Consider the following 19,641-nt stretch of genomic DNA (forward strand, 5'->3'; position numbering starts at 1 on the left):
ATTGATTTAGCTTTGCTCCCTCCCATCCAAGACCGAGCTGATCTCTAAACAAGCATCAAAACCCGAAGCTCATTAACATCAGTGTGTGCTTCAATAAGGTGAACACTACAATGATGTACAATTACATGCTAATAATTCAATGCCCAAGAGCCCTGTAAAACAATTGCAAAGGCCCAGGATTATCACAGTATGCAAATGCATGAGGAAAATCATTACCTACTTAGTCCCCTTCATTTTGGTGGGTTTAACATGAGAAGAATAATCCATGCTACCAGACGAGATTTCATTTTACAGCTGTAGTAACCAAGTACATAAAAGCCTGAATCTGTCCCAATAGCTTCTAAAAGATTTCTCCCATAGTGTCAGAGGCAAAAATAATGAAATCTTGCAAATGTACAGTTAATAGGACCCTGGTGGACACTAACTTCAAAAATGCATGGTCTATAAGACATTAAAGGCTTGATTTTAGTTTCTGCACTGTTCCTGTTAATAACAATGTCTAATTAAAACATCTGTAAAATACTGATAGTTTTAATTTTACATAAAATTTCCAAAACAACTGTTACACAGTATAATAAGTATCTGCAATGAATAGGTTATTAATGGAAATATTAAATTAAAATCAGGTTCTAAATTTAAATTAGTCGTCTCTGGCTAATGAAGAGAAAAAGAAGTCACCCGTGCTGGGAATAACACAGCAGATAATCTAGTTTTCCACATCCGTTAGAGCAAATTCACTCCATCACTTGGACTGAAGGACAATTTATTTTGCTGCTTCTGACATGTACTCCGCTTGGCACTTCCAATGGGTCTCACAGTTGAACTCCGTATTAACACTACAGCCTAATGCACCTTTCCACATATTCCTTTATAATTTAAAAAACACCAGTCAACTTTATGCCCAACCTGAACCTCTCCCCACCCCCACTTTACCAGTGAGGAGACAGCACAGAACATGACCCCGGTAGGACATTCTCCCTCCTGGCCCTGTCTAGCCTGATGAATATTTTAAAAGGGATGGCATAAAATCTCAGCTTTCCCTTTCTTTGGGTCTCATCTTCTTTTACAAAATAAAACAACAGAGATAAGCCAGGCTTAGGGGCTGGCTGCAATGCAATACCTTTCTTTCTAATTAACGCACAATAAAAGAGGGTTGAGGGTGTCAGGACGGAGGGTGTGTCTGCCTGTGCTGGCACTGAGCTGGGGAGGGATTCATTCCCGACAACGAGGGACGGCTTCGTTTCAAGTTGCTCCTGCTTCACATGATGGTTCACAGTAGGTGCTGTAAAATGTGCTCTACAGCGTGAGGGAAACTCTCGCAAGTTAAGTAAGGAGGTGGATTAATTTTTTCTTCATCGGCTGCTCGGTATTTCCCTGAAATGAAAGTAAAGCCAGTGAACACAAGCTGCTGCTGGAACGCCGCAGTCACCACACCCGGGAGCACTTGGGCCATCGTGGAACCACCCTTACAGCTGCTAGAGAATACGGGGCTCCGCATGGATGCAAGGGGACATTCAGAGAAAGAGCGCATGGGGCATTTCCCAGGCCCTTTGGCCTTTCGCAATGGACAATGAGGGGCACTAGGTCACCTGACAGCTAAGGTTTCCTTCACATCTCCACAGCTGATGAAATTGTCTTCTTCCCCACTAGCCCTAAAGATAGGAGTGGTGATTAAATCAGTGCTTTTAAATGGAAGCCCAGACACTACAGCGTAGAGGCCTTGTCGGCTACCTAGTACTGCTGCCCAGCAGGACCCTGTAAACCTGGCAAGTCAGAGCGCCTGGGGGTGGGGAGGGAGAGAGTGCTGGATGCTCACAGGCCCAGGCCAGGCAGGCCAGGCTGGATGCACGGCAGGGCTCCAAGGGGCAGGACACCACCTAACTCTCCCTAGACTGCAATTCAAGACACGCAACTGAACACCCCAAGAGAGGAACCATTCCACACGGTGGTCAGAGTGCTTTTACGCAAATGGAAACCAGATGGTGCATGGCCCCTAGTTAAACATCCTTAATGGGTCCCAGTGCCCTTCAGAAAGAACCCCAAATCCCCACTGTTGCCTACCAGACCCTCTGACATCAGGCCCCAGCACCGCTCTTATCCTAGCGTGTGCTACTTCCGCCAGGCCGCAGTGCTAGGCTGGGCGTGGCTCTTCTGAGGACCTTCCCTCCTGCTGCTCCCCTCGGCCTGGACATTCTTCTCACCTGACTACCTGCCTCATGCTTCAGCTCAGGCTCCACACTCCCATCCAAATTGGACCCCCTCCATTATTCTCTCTCTTGGCACCCTGCTGTCTGCCTCTGTAACATTTATAACAATTTGTAATTATATATTTATTTGTTGAATGTCTGTCTCACATCTAAGACTGTAAGTTCTCTGTAAGGAAGGACTAGGCCTATTATATTCCCCACTGTACTCCCAGCACCTAACATAATGACCAGCATACACGGTGAGCACTGCATAGTTTAAGAATGGGAGGGAGGGAGGGAGAGGAGGGAGGGGCGTAGGGGGGGAAGAGAGGGAGTGAGGAACGCAGAACACGGCTTCAGCTGAGGCCCTGGAGAACAAGGCCAACTGCCCTGCCGTCACCCAGGCTGCCTCCGCACTTCGCTCTACTCCTTGCTCTAGCCGCTCTTCTGTGATCTCTGCTATTTATTCTTCTGCATTTTCCAGTATTCCCTGCCTAAATGCAGCTCCCCCAACAAAAGACCCACCATTTTCTACCACTCCTTCCGTTTGCTGCAACTACCGCTTTAAGAGGCTGTGCCCAGCAAACACCAAGCCCGCCAACCCCGTTCCATGTTCCACACGGTTGCACTGTGGTGGTAAGGACGCTTCCTGTCTTGTCTTACTAGGAGTTCCTACAGGAAAGGAGCCAGCATCAAATGTACAAAAGTAATGAATATAGACCTCACTCACCTCAGTGTCCTCAAGGCAACTGCCCAGTTTGGTCTACATGGTAAACTCTGGCGGTTTTTTCTTAGGCTTAAAAATCCCATTAAGTATAAACTCCTTTGCAAGACTGTAAATTAATGGCTAACTATTATTGCTCTACCACCTACTCCCTGGATCTAGCCGTCTAAGGACAAGTACGTGAAAGTCAAGTTTCTTAGCCACGATGATAACGGCTTGCAGAATGCTTTTGCTTAATCTTGCCCAGCAAGTGGGGTCCCTACCAGGTACAAATAAACACAGTGATTTTCCATATGTGTGGCAGTGTGAGCGTTCTAGCACCTCGCATTGTGTCTGGCGTACAGTAGGTGCTCAATAATGTCGGCTGGGTGAATGAAGCAGGCCACCATTACTCGTGCCGGACTCACTCATTGTAGCAATCTGCGCTTTCCTGGATGGATTAATGATGACTGGAGGGGGGATACAGGGAGCCCACGGTGATGAGATTAGATAAAGAGTGAGCCTATCTTCTCTAGATGACTGTTTCACATGCTGAACAGAAATAAATTCTGGTGAGGACCAGTCAAAAATCTTTATTAACCAATCGTCAAGCAAATGTATACTTAGCATCTACCATGTGTTACACATTGAGAAACAAAAGGCCTGAAGACTATCCACAAAAAGCACTTATTACTGAATAAGTTAAAATTGTCACAGTAGTTTTCAACACTGGGAAACCTAGCAATTGTTCAAATTCCCTGAATTCAAATTCATCAGTGGAGCCTGCTGTTCCGTGTGCTTTCGGAACAGGGCTCACTTGGGATTTTTTCTGACCAGAGATGAATAGTACCAATGGGCCTGTTTTCGTGAGTTGGACTTAGCTGCTTTACAAGTTATACATTTTAGAGCTGGCTGTGTTATGCCGCTGGCTTCTCTAAGACTGCCTGGATGTCTCTGTGACAGGCTGATCACAACCAAGTGCCAGTCAGAAAAGAAGGTAGACCAATGGAGACCAGTCAGGGGAGTTGATCCTACAAGACACTGGCATAGGACCAGTTTGGAAACTTAAATCCTTACTATGTGAGCTAAAGAAAGAAAATGTTCGTGGGAATAATACACAAGAGGAAAAATAGTTATCTGAGGATTTATTTCCTCAGTGACCAGAAAATAAAATGGTGGATGGCAGGAATTTGAAAATTAAGATACAGGAAGGATGAGGAGTATAGCTCTTTTCTGACACTTGCTCTTTTTTCTTTATGTCAAGGGGTAGGAATGCTTCTGGGAAGGTGCTGATCCTTTTGACAGAGAAATCTGGAAAATCACATTTTTAATTCTAGAGTGACTGGTGTCACTATCTGCCAGGCTCCAATGGTCTCCCCCAAACCCTGGGCATGAGCAGACTGTTTCCACTCTTTGTTCACACAGGGCGTTGCCAGATACTTATTCAATTATAGCTGCAGCCATATTTTCTTGTATCTATTTTTAAATTCCCAATAGTTTTTCTGCAACCACACTTTCTTGAACAAATGTCACAGTCATGAGTAAATGTACTTTTTCTAAAAAATTGCCAAGTGGCAGCTTTTCTGTGACTTTATGTTTAAATCTTCCCTTTTATGAGCAGCCTATGAGTTTTACTACCATTATATGAAACCAGGCAAATGAGCTCACAGAAACATCTGTGGAACCATTTATCTGTCATTTGATTTATAAGAGCCCATGACAGTCCTTGGACAAGACTTCTAAGTTCAACAGGTGCCATCTGAGGGCAGGGCATGGTGGGGCCCTTTTCATTGTATCCAAACAGAAAAGGCTCATAAAGTTCCCAATGCAAAATGATTCAACCCCACACATAGCTCTTATGCCTGTTCTTTCTTTATCCTGAAAGGACTTTGTAAACCACACTCCATATAAGAAAACTGCACAAAATCATATGCTGTGAGAGCTAGAGAGAACCAGTCCAACCCTACACTCTTCAAGGGTCCCACGAGGTGAAGGGCCTTGGCCAGAGGCTCGCACATCTTGTCAGTGCAGAGCTGAGGCCAGGGACAAGGACACTTAATCAGTCCACAGGAGCCAAGTACTGTGTTGGCTGAGTCCTTCCCATTAAGCTCCTTGCTTTTCCTTACATTTACCTGAGGGACCACACAGAGTATACCTAATTTTGGTACAGGAAATAGCTCCTAAAAAAGTAATTGAAAAGATACGAAAAAAGTTTTCTGTGTGCGTTGCTTTTTCTTAAAAAAAATGCAAACATTAACACAAAGCATCAGATCACTTAGCTGGCTAGTTCCTAAAGAGACCAATTTCATCATCTACTAGCTGGCACAAAAATAAAAGACATTCTTATAAGGCACCACAATCAATGGTCTTTGGTCCATTCTAATGTGGTAATTTGTACATTCAGAAAATCATACAAATGCTAATTGTTAACTGTGTATGGTTTTCTCTGGGTCAGTGTGAAAATGCCTTTGAACTCTGATCTTCCTAGTATTGTACAGCATGTGGCCTCCTACGTCGTCTTTTTCCCCTGTAAGCCTAAGACCATTTCATTTTTATTTTGTGGCAGAAAGAGAATTAAAGTGTCCAGTGGGCTTTGCCATTTCCGCAAAGACTTTTCTTTAAGCAATTGTGTATTCTACCACCCTGTTTTAGAAGGCTCATACAGAAGATACATACCAGTTTTTACTAATATGCCCAGCATGCCGACCGTCTGAGCCCCACCAACGTCATCCCTGCAATCCTAGAAAAGCATAAAGACAGCATTTAGTCCAGTGTCTTCAGTTAGCTTGCCAACAAAACCTTACCAACTGATCTGACTTATTAGGCAGGGATGGCCAACAGTAACCCCATGTTTTTTTCTTAAAATCAAAGAGAACAAGGTGTAAAAAAGGGTAAACCCACACGTAACAGTCTAGAAAAGCACAGCACTTGAAAAGGGGGTGTCGCAGAGGTGGAAGGTGTACCACAGAGTAGTAACCTAGCAACCAAACACAGAGCTCAGTCTTCACGTTCTGCCATGTGTACACTGATCTCCTCTTCACACACATCACGGGGGGAAAGCATCCTATTCATTTGGCAGCTGTTAAGGTGAATGATCCAATGGCAGACAGTGAATGAACTATATTCAGAAGATAGCTCTCCTGCTGCCCGTGTAGTATATTATCCTTACTTCCCATCCAATCGTCCCTAACAGGTAGAACCAGGTCAAATCAGTAGGCTTCCACAGATACTGGGACTGTCTGCTACTCACTTCACACTTGGGAATAATAGATCAGTTAGGAAAGGGAGCTCCTTGGACCGGCCGAGTAGCGTTGTTGGTTAGGAGTTGGCTTGGGACGCCAGCTCTGAGCAGCAAGGCCCCGGTTCGGATCTCACATGAGGGCCAGTGATGCTGCGCCCTCTACAGCTAAGATGCTGAACAACAGCTCGACCTGGAGCTGGGGTGCCCTGAGTAGCCGGTGACGGCGCAGGCTGCTGTGGGGCTGCAGTGGGCTGCCGTGAGCTACTGTAAGTGGCTGGCAGCGGGAATGAGCTTCCATGAAGCTTCCATGAGCCGCCGTAAGTGGCCGTCCAATGGGCGGCGAGCGACTACCTCACCCGGGAAGTGCACAATGATAATACCAACATGGGCCAGTGAAGTGACATCCTCCACAACTAGACTGAAGAACAAAAGGACAGCAACTTGTCTGTTCCCCTTCCCCGATTCCCCAATAAAAATCTTTAAAAAAGAAAAAGAAAAGGGAGCTCCTCTTTCCAGTTCTTACTCAAGATAGGGAAGCATATGCTTGGTTGATTGTGATAATAAATGCAAAGTAATACAAATCGAAAGACTGGAAGAAACATAAAAAAAAAATCAATCCTGCTATCTCATGTCTATAAGCAGGATCCATTCAGACCATGCCTGAACAAAATATTTTTTTCCATTAAAATCTTTAATATTATTCAACAACAGCCCTTGGAAATGAGTTTTATGTCAAAATCTTCATTCAAAGTCTAATCCTTTTCTGTTGCATCTAAATTTGCCCTGTTGAAGCAGTGGAGATGGGGGAGAGGAACAGAAGGAAGAAGAGAGGCATGAAAAGTGGGCAAGGAAAGGGAGGGAGGAAAACTGCCACTCTCTTGGGTAACAGCCCTGCATGAAGCTGCTATGGCATGCCCTTCCCACCTCCCACCCTGTCCCAACAGCAGTATCTCCAGGTTAAAGAACTCAGAAGTCTCCAGGCTCAAATAACCACTTCTTCAAACACGCATTTGCCTAGGAAAGTCAGCTAAAGGCTTTCCAAGAGGAATAGATATGGCTGAAAAGATGGTTTCTCAAAACAGTATCAAATTCAATGATTATCCCATTTGGTTTTATGTGAGCACATATAGATGTGGAAGAGGAGATCAGGAGAACCGTGATATATCTGCACCATCACACGTTAATGTAAGAAAGCAAGGGATCTACAGTTCGTTTTGGAGGGAGTCCAGAGCCTCAAGTTCTACTTCCAGCTGTACCACTAATTAGCTAAGGGAATTCAGACATGGAGATTTACCTCTCTGGGCTTCAATTTCTCAGTCATAAAATGAGGAGGTTTGGACCAGACAATCTCTATGGTTCCTTCCAGCCTCACGTGTTATTATATAAAATTGAAATATAATCCTTGCCACCTACTTACCACCTACAAGGCAGAGCTTTCTAGCTCTTTCTCCCTCGTAGTACACATAAAAAATGTTTCCCCAGTACACCAGCGTGAGCTGACAACGTGCTCACGGCCAGAGGACACCAGCCAGGCCCTTCAATCATCCAGGCTCAGCCCTGCCATTCAAAGGGCTGAGGCAATCGATATGTTTCGCTATTTGTGGCACACTGATTGGGAAGTTCTTCCATAAAGCATATACTAAGGAAAAAAATCAATAATGGTAGAATTCTTTAGGTATAGGTTGTTCCTGCATAATATTAAAAAAAAAATCTAAATTTGTGTAGAGGTTTTCTTCAAAAAGACATATAAAGCATTTAACTGACTTGCATTTAATGGCCTTTTGAAATATATATATATATCATCACACTATGAAGGATGCTAGAAATAATAAAAATTTCAGTTCTTTAGAAGACCACTAAACATCTACCGGAAACTACCAGAAAGCCTGTTTTATAGGCGGCCACTTATTATCATCTGATATCAGGAGCACAGTCTGCTTGCGTTTCCAAGCAGGGCTTCAAAGTTGGATCTTACAAGCATGACAGGTGAGCTCAGGGCACTTCCTGGGCTCTTCTACTCACATCTCCTATCATGATGGCCTCCTCAGGTTCACAGCCAGTGCCCCGCAGTGCTTCCAAAAAGAATGTTTTCTCTGGTTTCCCCACTACTGTGGCTTTGGTGTCTGTGGCATACTCCAAAGCAGTCACAAATGGTCCAGGCCCCAGGGCTAAGCCATCTTTCCTCTTGTAATACCTGGCTTTGTGGATTGCTATCAGAGGCGCCCCATCCAGGAGTAACCTAGGGAGACGGAGAAAATGGAAACAGGAGAAAATGGAAACAGGCTCAATGCAAGGCTTTTATGACTAGGAAAGAATGTCAAACTTACAAAGTGGTTTTCTTCACACCCACAGAAACAAATAGTTTCTTATTAACTTTTAATGACTTGCTGTCTTCTAATGAATTCACTAAGAACTGCTGGGAATTACACTCAGATACACTAAAGAAAGGTGATAGATTATTAAATTTGGGATTGCTTCAACCTTTTACCTTTAGTGGTTTCAGACACTTTACCCAAATCACTAGGGAACGAGAATTAAGAGAAGTAAAGCTAAATAAGACACTCAAGGGAAGGAGCTTAACTTAATGAGATAAGTTGTTTCAACCTCCCCTAATGGAAGCAGGAGGCTCTGGAGCCTTTACAATCCGACACAACTGTTGCTGCAGTGACATATTCAGCTAATTCCTAAAATACCTGATTTCCTGTTTCCTCTACTCTAAAAGGTATGTTTCTTTCTGATTCAGAAATTTAATAGAGCATTTTACAAATACTTTCTGCTTGTATCTTTACCGCTTCATTCTACCTTTTGACTACTTTTGACATTACTTTGCCAGCCAGGCCATCTTCCCTGAATCACGGCACACCAACAAGGCTTAAGGGAGAGCCTTTACTGCCAAATTGCTTTCTTTGTCCTGATACAGGACAAATATTCTCATTCCCAACAAAAGGGCCCTAAGCGTATCCCCATTCATTTGGTAACCAAATTCTACATATAGCTAAGGATCCTTATTAGTGACTCAGGAGAAACCTAACAAAACAAATCCAAAAAACTCCACCAACTTTTTAATACTCACCTCCCAACCCTCATCCAAAAAAAATCTGCCATCCGTCCCCACAGTGCAGCCTATAGTCACACAGCAGAAATAGTCACACACATATTATCATCTAATGGAATGTGGGACATGATATATTTCTTAAACTGCTTTTAACCAATGTAATAAATGATCTCACTAGCTTAATTTACTTCAAGCCATCTACTTAGTTAAAATATTTAGTATGTCCATTGAGGAAGAATTCATCACATCTTACCCTTCACAATTATGAGTAATTAAGCGCTCAACTATGAAACTGCTAAATTATTCTTGTTGGTGGGCATGGAAATGCCTTCCTGAGGGAGATGCAGAATTCAGACATTTATGATTAAATATTTTATTAAGTAAAAACCAATACTGGACTATTACAGGGCCTTACTGTTAGTTACTCCAAATTGCTCACAGCACAGGACAGATCCTTCAAATTTATTCACTAATATTAATACAAATTTATTCCTTAAAGCAGATCTCAAAATCCAACAGTTAGGAAACCTGATAAAGCCACTATGCCGGCCTTCAAGAACCACAGCTGATAGCAATGAGATAATAATGGGTGATTTATCTATCCCCGCCTTGTCACCCGCCCCCAATCCCATTTATTTGCTACTCTACCACGGAACTGGAATTCTTTATGCAACAGACCTCAAAATTGCTTTCCACTTATACAGCTAAACTAAAAACTCATTTGATTTGGCTTTGTTAATATTTTATTATGTATTAACTGGGGATAAGACTTATCAGTTTGATTGATGGGTGTACTTAATTCCCAGGCAGTACTTTAGTGCCTTCCCTGGAAGGGCTGAAACTGTGGGTTCCTCTACATTTCTCTAAATGGGAACTAGTGCTACGCGAGGCTGGAAAAGATAGGCATCTCTCAGGGAGGTGGTGCCTGCTTCTATCATTCTTCTCTGCACAGCATAAGCTTTATGGAGACTTTGAAGAGCCAAGGCATATTCAGGATGGACTGAAAGGTAAATGTTTTCTAGGGCACAGGTTAAAAGCTCTTTTATATTTAAACATTTTAAAAATATCAAAAACAGATACTCCCATTACTTGGGAGCGATTTTACACTTACAAAAAAGGGCTAGTTGTTTCTGTTACCAGAAATAATGCATCAGAAGGCAATCTGAGAACTTTCCGTCTATACTGAATGAGAAGCCCACTGAGGTGCAAGAAGCAAGGCAAAAAAAGGTACACAGAAGGCCCAGTGCAACCCTCTCTGGCTGCAAATCCCGCGTAGGTAAAGGAGAAAACGGACAAAGCCTAGTGAGGGAGCAGGGCCACACTACAAACATCTTAGGCAGACATCTGGTTCAGCTGGGGACAGCTTTGCTCCCCAGGGGGCATTTGGCAATGCCTGAAGACCTTTTTGGCAGTCACAATGTGGGGAAGAGGGGAGGTACTGGCATCTAGTGGGTGGAAGCCAGGGATGCTGCTAAACATCCTACAATGTATAGATAGCATTGCCCACCCCATGCCCCAAGCATTTAATGGTCTAAAATGTGGTATCTACACTACTTAAAATAGGTAGGCAAATCAGATTTGTGAGCCTAAGTTGCTTATCAATGAAAGGGTTGAACTAGATCAGGGCTTTTCAATCTTAGCATTACTGACATTTTGACAAATTGGACTGTATCAAAATAAAAACTTCATGCTCTTATACTATCAAGAGAGTGAAAAGGCAAACCACAGACAGGGATTAGATACTGCAGAGAACACATCCAACCAAAAACTTGTATACATAAGACAAAACAAGTTCCTACAAATCAATCAAGAAAAATGCAATCCAATCAGAAAAAGTCAAAGATTTGAATAGGCACATGGCAAAAGAAGTTATACAATGGCTAATAAGCATATGAAAAGGTTTCAACACATTACTCATCAGGGAAATACCAATTAAAACTCAGATACCACTACACACACCAAGCAGAATAGCTACAATTACACAGACTGGGTAGACACTGGTGGGAGTCTGGAAGATGGAAACTCTCATTCATTAGCCAGTGGGAATGTGTGACTTGCTACAATCACTTTAGAAAATTGTTTGGCAATATTTACTAAAGCTAAACAAGTACTTATCCTATTATCCAGTAATTTCACTTCCAGATACAGACCCAAGAGAAATGAGTACATACTCGTATGTCCCCCAAAAGACATGTAGAAGAATGTTCATAGCAGCATTATTCATAACAGCCAAAATTGGAAACAATCCAAATGCCCATTAACAGTAGAATAAACAAGTAAATTGTGGAATATTCATACAATAGACTACCACACAACAACAAAAATAAAGAAACAAAACAAAACCGAAGTACTGTTACCTGTAATAACTTAGGTTAATCTCAAGACCAAAAAAATGCTAGTTTTATTTCATTCATATGAAGACCAAGAACCAGCAATACTGGCAGAAGTCAGAGTAGTAAGTGGTTACCTTAAGAAGGGGTGGTATTGACTAAGATAGGAAGCCTTCTGGGGTGCTGCAAATGTTTTAGATCTTGATCAGAGTGGGGGTTACACAGGTATAGCTATATGTAAAATTTCACTCAATTGTATTCTAACAATTTGTACCTTACTGTGCATGTTATACATAGATTAAAAAAAAATTAGTAACAGAATATATTTATGTGACCTTTCACCTGAAACTTTTATTTAGAGTAGCAAAAGTTGCCTTGATTATATAAGAATCTCCCCCAAATTAAAAAGTTAGAGCAGTTAGTAACTGATATTAAACTCAATTCTGTATTCTGTGATTTTTCAAATTGGCAATATAAAATTGTTCTCTTGCATATACTAATAGAATGCTTTAAATAACTCAAGTTCTTAAGTCTTAAATAATTTCTTATAGTCTGCACTTTAATTAAAAAGACTGCATAGCAGTCAGCCCTTTCAAAATAAAGCCCACAGAAATATTTCTCATTTGAGCCCTGCTGCCATTGTGTTCTGGAATTCCTCAGGCTCAGGGCTCTAAATACTTAGAAAAGATTCAAGAGTTACTGTAAAAATGCAGTAGTAACTGAGACCATTGTTGATTCTTTTTCTCCCTTTCTCTTCTTCCCTTTCTAAGGAGTTGAATATATCGGAGTAATTAACTTTTCATGTTTTCTTAAGGAGATGGAGAAAAGAAAGCAATCCAACATTCAATAGGAACCATTTACAGTGATATGAATCTCCTCCCAAAAAACAAAACAATGAATTTCTGCACATCTCTAAGACTTTTGGAAGATTCTCAGACCTTGTAACAATTATAGGAAAGAAGTCATTAACTTCAAAATGAAGTTGTTCTGAAGCTTCAAAACATTATTCTTAAGTAGCCTTCCACCTCTGCATTTAAATACAGAGGTTATGATGTCACTTATCTTCAGATATAATGACATTTTATTTTTCTTATTTTTTAAAAATTTGCCTGCTTTTGTGTTTTCTTGTTTTGTTTTTTTTCTTTTTTAATTGGGGAACAGTGTAGTGTATTTTTCCAGGACCCGTCAGCTCCAAGTCAGGCAGTTGTTTCAATCTAGTTGTGGCGGGCACAGCTCACGGGCCCATGTGGGGATCGAACCAGAAACCTTGGTGTTATGATCCTGTGCTCTACCTACTGAGCTAACCGCTACCCCTATAATGACGTTTTAATCAGCTCCTCTAGAAGCTGGAGAGCAGATGCTCTTAATTTATAAAAAAAGCTGGAACTTTTCCTAGGTTAAGCAATTCCGTGCAGTTTTCCCCCCAAATTCCTTTAATTTAGCAATTATAATTCTGAAAAAAAAAAATCTTAACACATACAAATACTGCTTAACAAACGTTCTCAGAAGGTTTAAAAAAAAAAACACACCTAACTTCAAAAACCTAGAAATAACCAACAATAGGAAAGGCATGGCTATACAACTTATTGCATTTCTTAAAGTGGTATATATGCTGTGGGAATCAAACATATTTTAGAAGAATATTTAAGAATATGGAAAACCATGCACAACATATTGTTGGGTTTTTAAAGAGCAAATTACCACACTGTATGCCTATATATACAGTATATATATACATTCTCATTTTTGTCTAAATATATATATGCATGGAAACAAAATAACTAGGTAGAAGGATTATAGGTAATTTTAATTTTGTTTCCTCTTTTTTCTTTTTTTGAGCATTTAAAATTTTCAACAATGAAGACATATTACTTTTATGCTTAGATATTTTTTGGTCTTGTTAATGCTAAGTTCAAATTATTAAGTGATCTGTTTGCCCAGGTAGCCTTCCTCCTTATAGAGATCATTAAATTTAATTATAATTGGTCCATTATTAAAACGCTCAAGCTTTGGGTTTCGAACTCAGGTCAGAAGACGAAAAAAAGACAAGCTACAAGCTAGTACTACAGCTCTGAAAATGAATGAACTGGAGTTATGGTTATTCATACTGATGAATCATACAGTTTTACTAGGGAAGAAAGCAAATTGATAAATAAAGCATAAAACATGCAAAAAACACCATGCAAAATAATATTATATATAATCTAGGGGTATCTACAAATGTGTTACAGTATAAAAATATGCATGCAAATAATAAACACAAAATTCGGAATCCTGATTACTTTGGGGTCTTGGGTGATAAAATGAGGGAGGGATATGTAGGGGATATCAAATGTGTGATAATTTATATTTCTCAAATTGCTTGATAGGCATATGAGTGTTTGTTTTATTATTTTTTTGTATCTTTTAGTAATAGGTAAAAGGGAAAAAGCTACTAATGGCTTTCAGGGTTTAAATGTTTTCTAGAATACAAACCCCCAAATCAAATCATGTCTATTCTTGTCTAAAATCAACTCTTTAAAATTCAGTGTTCTCAATTTCATTCAGACATTGAAGACATATTTGTAGCCAGATTGTACTGTGCATTTTGGGGGGCCTACTCATTTGAAACACAGTAAATAAGAGGCAGTGTAATGTGGAAGGCTAATGCATCTATCTGCCTGAGGGCAATTGGCCCCTGAAGCTAGTATTCAAGGCAGCTATGCAACGGGTTTAAAATCCAATGTTTATTCTCATTATCAACCTGAAGAGTAATTTAACTAATCGGTGGTTCATTTGAGATGTCTGTATTTGCCACTTACAATCTAAACAGCTGTAGTCATTGGTTGGAAGGCATAGTCTCTGTGGAGACATCAATATGCAAAGAAGGGCAGGACCTAAAATCCTTCTGTTAACTCTCCACCCAGCTGTTAAGTGCATTTGTGAAATTAGACTTGACCTATAAGTGCACTGTAATGCTTTAAAATGTAGTGTTTAAAAAAATCAATATGGTTAGGGAAGTGTACTAATTAGGCAGCATCCGAGCAATTACAAAGTCAGTATTATGTCAACATACATTTTTATTACCCTGAATCTAGTATTCATCTAAGACAGAGACCTATTAAATATGTCCTTCCCAAGTTACCAGCTAAAATCAATCAATACCTTCTCCTTGAATTCTGTGGTTAAAGAAATGAATAATAAGTAACAGAGGTAAATTCAGAAGTAAAAAATTACAGCAGGTTCTCTATTTCTAATGAAAATTGATTCTGGTATAGTTGTAAGACTTACTTAAGGAGCAGGTGAGATAATCTACCCCCCACCCCAAACCCCAAGAAGTTATAGTAGGTGAAGCAAAACAAATTTTAACACCATATACCCACTAGTACATCTTCAAGCAACCTGGCATAGCAGTGAACCTCCAGGAAATAACTACAGTAAATGGATACTTAGCAACTATAAAAAGTCAGTTTGTTCCTTTTAAACAAAGGCTTCACTATCACAATGACTAAGTGCATTAAGTACCCATAGTTTCCATTAACCAAGGATCTAAAGTTAATGGGCATACAGGTAAAAAGGTGCTATTTCTGGCCACAAAGATTGTACATGAGGACAGCCCATATTCAAGATCAACAGCAAACACTGTGCTCAGTACTAAAACTCAACTTGTACTGAGTTTTAGTTTCCTACAAACCTTCTGATTCTAGGACATATACCTAAAGAAATGGATTCTACATCAAGCATAAGTTAGAATGATTCTTACAGATCCTTGTACTGGTAAGAAAAATGATGTTCTCACAGCATTTCTTGCAGTTAAATACCTAAAATTTATCAAGCTATTTTTAAAAAATGTTTAAAGCTAGTTCAATATATCCCTATATTTTGAACTGCTTTAACTTGTCAGAAACTGAAAGACCAATTATACTGTTTAGTAACCTGACAAGAGGTAAAAGATGAAAAATGAAAAATCTATGTACAGTGAAAAATCCAAGAAAAAAAGTCACATGTACCTGCAGACTTGCAGGTAAATTCTGATCCGATTTATCTTAAGAAGTATGAGAACCAGTGCGCAGTATTCCTTTTGGAAGCAGCAGCAAAAAGTTCAGAAAAGTAAAATGCACACACAACTGAAGATTTATAACATTTCATGTGTTACTGGTGTTGCCCCCAAATTTCCACCAACAGCCATTGGAATATCTCCACTTAGATATCCCACAAGCCAAAGAGCCCCAACCTAATCTTATCACCACCTGCAGCCCACACAGGAAGTGTTCTCTATCACATATGCTGGGTTAGAAATCTGAAGTCTTCCTTGACTCACTGTCCTTCTTCACCTACTAAACTCAGTCATCCACTGAGTCATGTTGACGCCACCTGAATCTGGTTTTCTTCATCGCTACTGCCACTATCCCCGTTCAGATGACCAGTATCACTCGCTGAAGGATTCCTCTAAAAAAGTGGTCAAATGTGTCAACTTCTTTCCATATCCCCAATTCTCAACGGGAGGAAAAATCACATTGACTCTTTGGTGCATGAGCCTGGATGGTGTTTTCTGTCAGATATTAGCACAGTTGGTGGAGAATCACGGGAGTGACAGTCAAAGATAAAGCTGCTGGCTTGCAGGGTTGGAATTTTATTATGAAGTTCTGCTCCAGAATATTGATTTTTATAAACCAGAAAAACCCCAATGATCATATTTTTTAACATGTTGATCATTCTTTAAAAACTAAGCGATATAGTAATAAATATTTGATGTTGAAGTGGAAGTGATCTTAAAAATGTCTGTCTTCACATACAATCTAGGTGGCCAGAAAGTACACATATGTAACCTTACATGACAAAGACTCAAGAAGGGAGGTAGGGGAGTATATGATCAGATGAAAAATAAATAGCTACAGACTTACCGGAATGCTTGATTCAGAATTTGATAATGAAAGTGTTCTGGTGCCAATCCTATCACCACAGCATTAGGGTCACTTGTTTGTATTCCTGGGAATGAAAAAAATAAATAAAATTTTATTTATATATATATATATATATATATATAAATAAAATGCAATTAAAAGTAATGTCACATTTATAATAAAGCAGTTTTCATCACTCAAGTACAAATTTTTGCTGTAGTCATAATCTGAAGTTTAAGAGATTATCCTGCCCAGTGCACTTTGGAAATAGTGTAAAAGACACTTAAAAGAAAGAAAAAGGTCTCCTAATATTTTTGCATATTTCTTTTGCATGGTTTTACAGAAAGTGAAATATTTGAATTGAAACTTGTAACCTGATGTTCTCAAACAAGTAATTTCTAACTTCAAAAAGCTTTACTGATTACAATCAACAAGAACAGCCATGAGTTCCCCAGGAGCTATCAGATCAATAGCAACTGATGAGAGAATGAAAATCTAAGAGGCAAGAGAAATTAGACTGTCAAATTGACACAGCTGAGGTTAACACATTCATGATAAATATGTAATGCACTGTAGATCCTACAATTTTCTACATAATGCCTCATACTTTTAGTGTCACAAATATTACAATTTAAGCATATTGTAAGGTCTTGGTACCTGATAAATGGACTTCAGATATGAAAACCAGACAAGTACATTCACCATCGCAGTTATTAAAAGTCTGATTAAAGGTTCTGTAGATTCTCTGTGTGCCCATTTCTCTTTGCCTCTCTTACTGCCTGCCTTTAAGCATGTTTCATTATCAATTCCACCAAAATGTGAAGGGATGAAACAGGAAGAGGAGATACCCAAGATTTCCCCAATTTCCTCCTAACCAGCAGCCAAGAGTATTGAGGAATTGGTGCAAGTTTGTTAAAGGGAGAAAATAAAACTCTTGGCTGCAGTCAAAGTTGGAGTTTTTGTGTTCTTTTTATTATCTCCATTTACCACCAGCAAAGATATTCAATAGTAGCAAGGATATTTCTATTCCTTTCAAAAACCCATCTACTTTGGGTAGTTCCATGTATATAAGATGTTACAAGTATTGTCCTGGACTGAATGACAAAGATTTCTTCCATACCACGGACTCTGCTTATATATCCCAACTACAGCTCATTGCTGACCCAAGTAGAATCTTAAACTTCAAACAAAGTCAAAAGAGAAAAACCTGATTAAAATATTGTTTTGCAATACTTCAGCTAACTCAGAGACAAAAATACCATTGATTATTATAGAGTACATTTGTCATTATTTTTGGTTGTGTTTCTGAATACCATTCTCATAATTAGGAAATTCACTAGCTCATAATCATAATGTAGGGAGCCGGAGGTCTGCACTAAGGGTTAAGCCTGAGAGCTGGCAGGTTGACAGGCTCTCAGGCCCGGGTGAGCAGTGTGGGAAGGTTGGCCGCTGAGGAGAAAACAGCCAATGGCCTTGAAAGCTACAGAGTGGAAGGCCATCCTGTTAACAGTTTCTGCTTGCTATACTTTGTTTTGTCTTGCTTCGGAAAGACTGCCTCCAAGGAATTTGTTCCCCGAGAGGAGGGGGCTACTCCCTCAAGGTCCCCAAATCCCCCTACCCTAGAAAAGTTACTTTTGCTATAAAAGCTGTATACAAATAATAAACGAGGCCACTCTCTGCCATCAGCATTGGGTGGACCTCCTGTTCCCAGCTTTCGTCTCTAGTCTCTTTTCCAGTCTCCCATCCAGTCCTCTCAGGTACCCTTTCGGTGGGTTCCTGGCTGACGAGTCAGGAACACTCGGTTGGTGCGCGGGTCGCATCATCATAAGATTTGGTGAGAGGCAGAGCTATCCCTCTTATTCGAGGCTGAAAACACCAAATACACCCTTTTTCAGCCTCTCTTGCAGCTACAGGTGCTGGCACGAGCAGAGGCTCTGCCAATCAGAAACACCCACCAGAGCTTTCAACTGGTAAGCTAGTAACACAAAGCAGCAGGGAGAGCCTCCTCTGAAAGAGGTGACTATTGCAGCCTCAGATTCTGAGGCAGCCTTCTAGCTGGAGCATTCAATTTCCAGTTTCACTGGGGTCAAGCTGCAGAGTTCAGTGCTCGGCAGGGACATCAGTGGCACCTGATCAGTTCTGCGGCATGGCTGCACACTGTTCCTGGCTGCACAGGCCCTAGACTAACACTGCAGCTCTCCTTGGCAGTTCTGTGGGCTGCCCAAACAGTCATTTTTTTTGGGGGGGTGGGGGGGGGTTTGGTCATGGAAATTTTCAGAAATATATAAAAGTAGAAAGACTAGTAAAATGAGCCCTGATGTACCCATTACCCAGCTTTGGCAACCACCAACATTTTGCCAACTTAATCTATCATCTTCTACATTTTTTCTGAAGTCTTTTTTAAAGCAAATCTCAGATATTGTGTCATTTCACCCCTTCATATTTCAATATGTATCTTTAACTGATAAAGACTTAAAAAATAACCACTTTAACATTATACCAATAAAGTTAATCATTCTATAATATCACTCAATACCTATTAGTCCACAACTTAATTTGCCCAAATGTCTCAAAATGTCTTTTTACATCTGATATGTAACTGGTACATTTGTCTGTTACCTCTTATGTCTCATTCTATAACAGCACACTCCTCTCCACTTATTGGAGCAACTAGATCATTAGTCCTGAAAAAGGTCCCACATTCTGGATTTGGCTGATTGCTTGTATAGTAATATTATTTAATTTGTTCCTTTACCATTATTTTTCCTGTAAACTGGTAATTAGATCTACAGGCTTCTTAGACTTACATTCAATTTTGGGCAAGATTATTTCATAGGCAATGCTATAAATTTCCTATTATATCACATTACGAAGCACAAAAATTCTGGTGGTTCTACTTGCAGTGATGTTCAGATTGATTAACAGGTTTAAGTGGTGTCAGCCTGACTCCTCCACTGAAGTTCTTCATCAGCCCTCCACCTAATGTGTTTAAAACCTACTACTGTTGTTGCCTATTTCTTTAGGGCTTCCTAATGGTGCTTTTCTAATTCTGCTATTCCCTTTTCATTTACTGGCTGGAATTCCATATAGAATTTAACCTCATCAAATATTTGGCTACTCTAAAATACAGTTCAAAAAGGAAAGGCAAGATACTTATTTTACTCCCTTAATTTATCCATTTTCAGAATAACGAGTTACTGCCTGACAACCTCCAATAGTGATCAATGAGTTCTGTGGGGCTGA

The 19,641-nt window shown here is 40.2% G+C and overlaps 1 protein-coding gene across 2 annotated transcripts in view; it reads right to left on the bottom strand.

Annotated features, from left to right (window-relative positions):
* The window catches only part of HDHD2 (haloacid dehalogenase like hydrolase domain containing 2), a 31,267-nt gene continuing 11,626 nt past the window's right edge, over window positions 1-19,641 (bottom strand). The window contains exons 4-7 of one of the 2 annotated variants that reach the window (XM_019652745.1): window positions 16,399-16,483; window positions 8,153-8,369; window positions 5,566-5,629; window positions 1-1,374 (exon numbers count right to left, since the gene is read on the bottom strand). In XM_019652745.1, the coding sequence (XP_019508290.1) occupies window positions 1,271-1,374; window positions 5,566-5,629; window positions 8,153-8,369; window positions 16,399-16,483 (470 nt within the window). In that variant the 3' untranslated portion in view covers window positions 1-1,270. The remainder of the gene's footprint in view (window positions 1,375-5,565; window positions 5,630-8,152; window positions 8,370-16,398; window positions 16,484-19,641) is intronic. The other variant, XM_019652746.1, reaches the window with a different exon arrangement.

This window comes from Hipposideros armiger, unplaced genomic scaffold, assembly GCF_001890085.2.
Source record: "Hipposideros armiger isolate ML-2016 unplaced genomic scaffold, ASM189008v1 scaffold_186, whole genome shotgun sequence".
Classification (NCBI taxonomy): domain Eukaryota; kingdom Metazoa; phylum Chordata; class Mammalia; order Chiroptera; family Hipposideridae; genus Hipposideros; species Hipposideros armiger.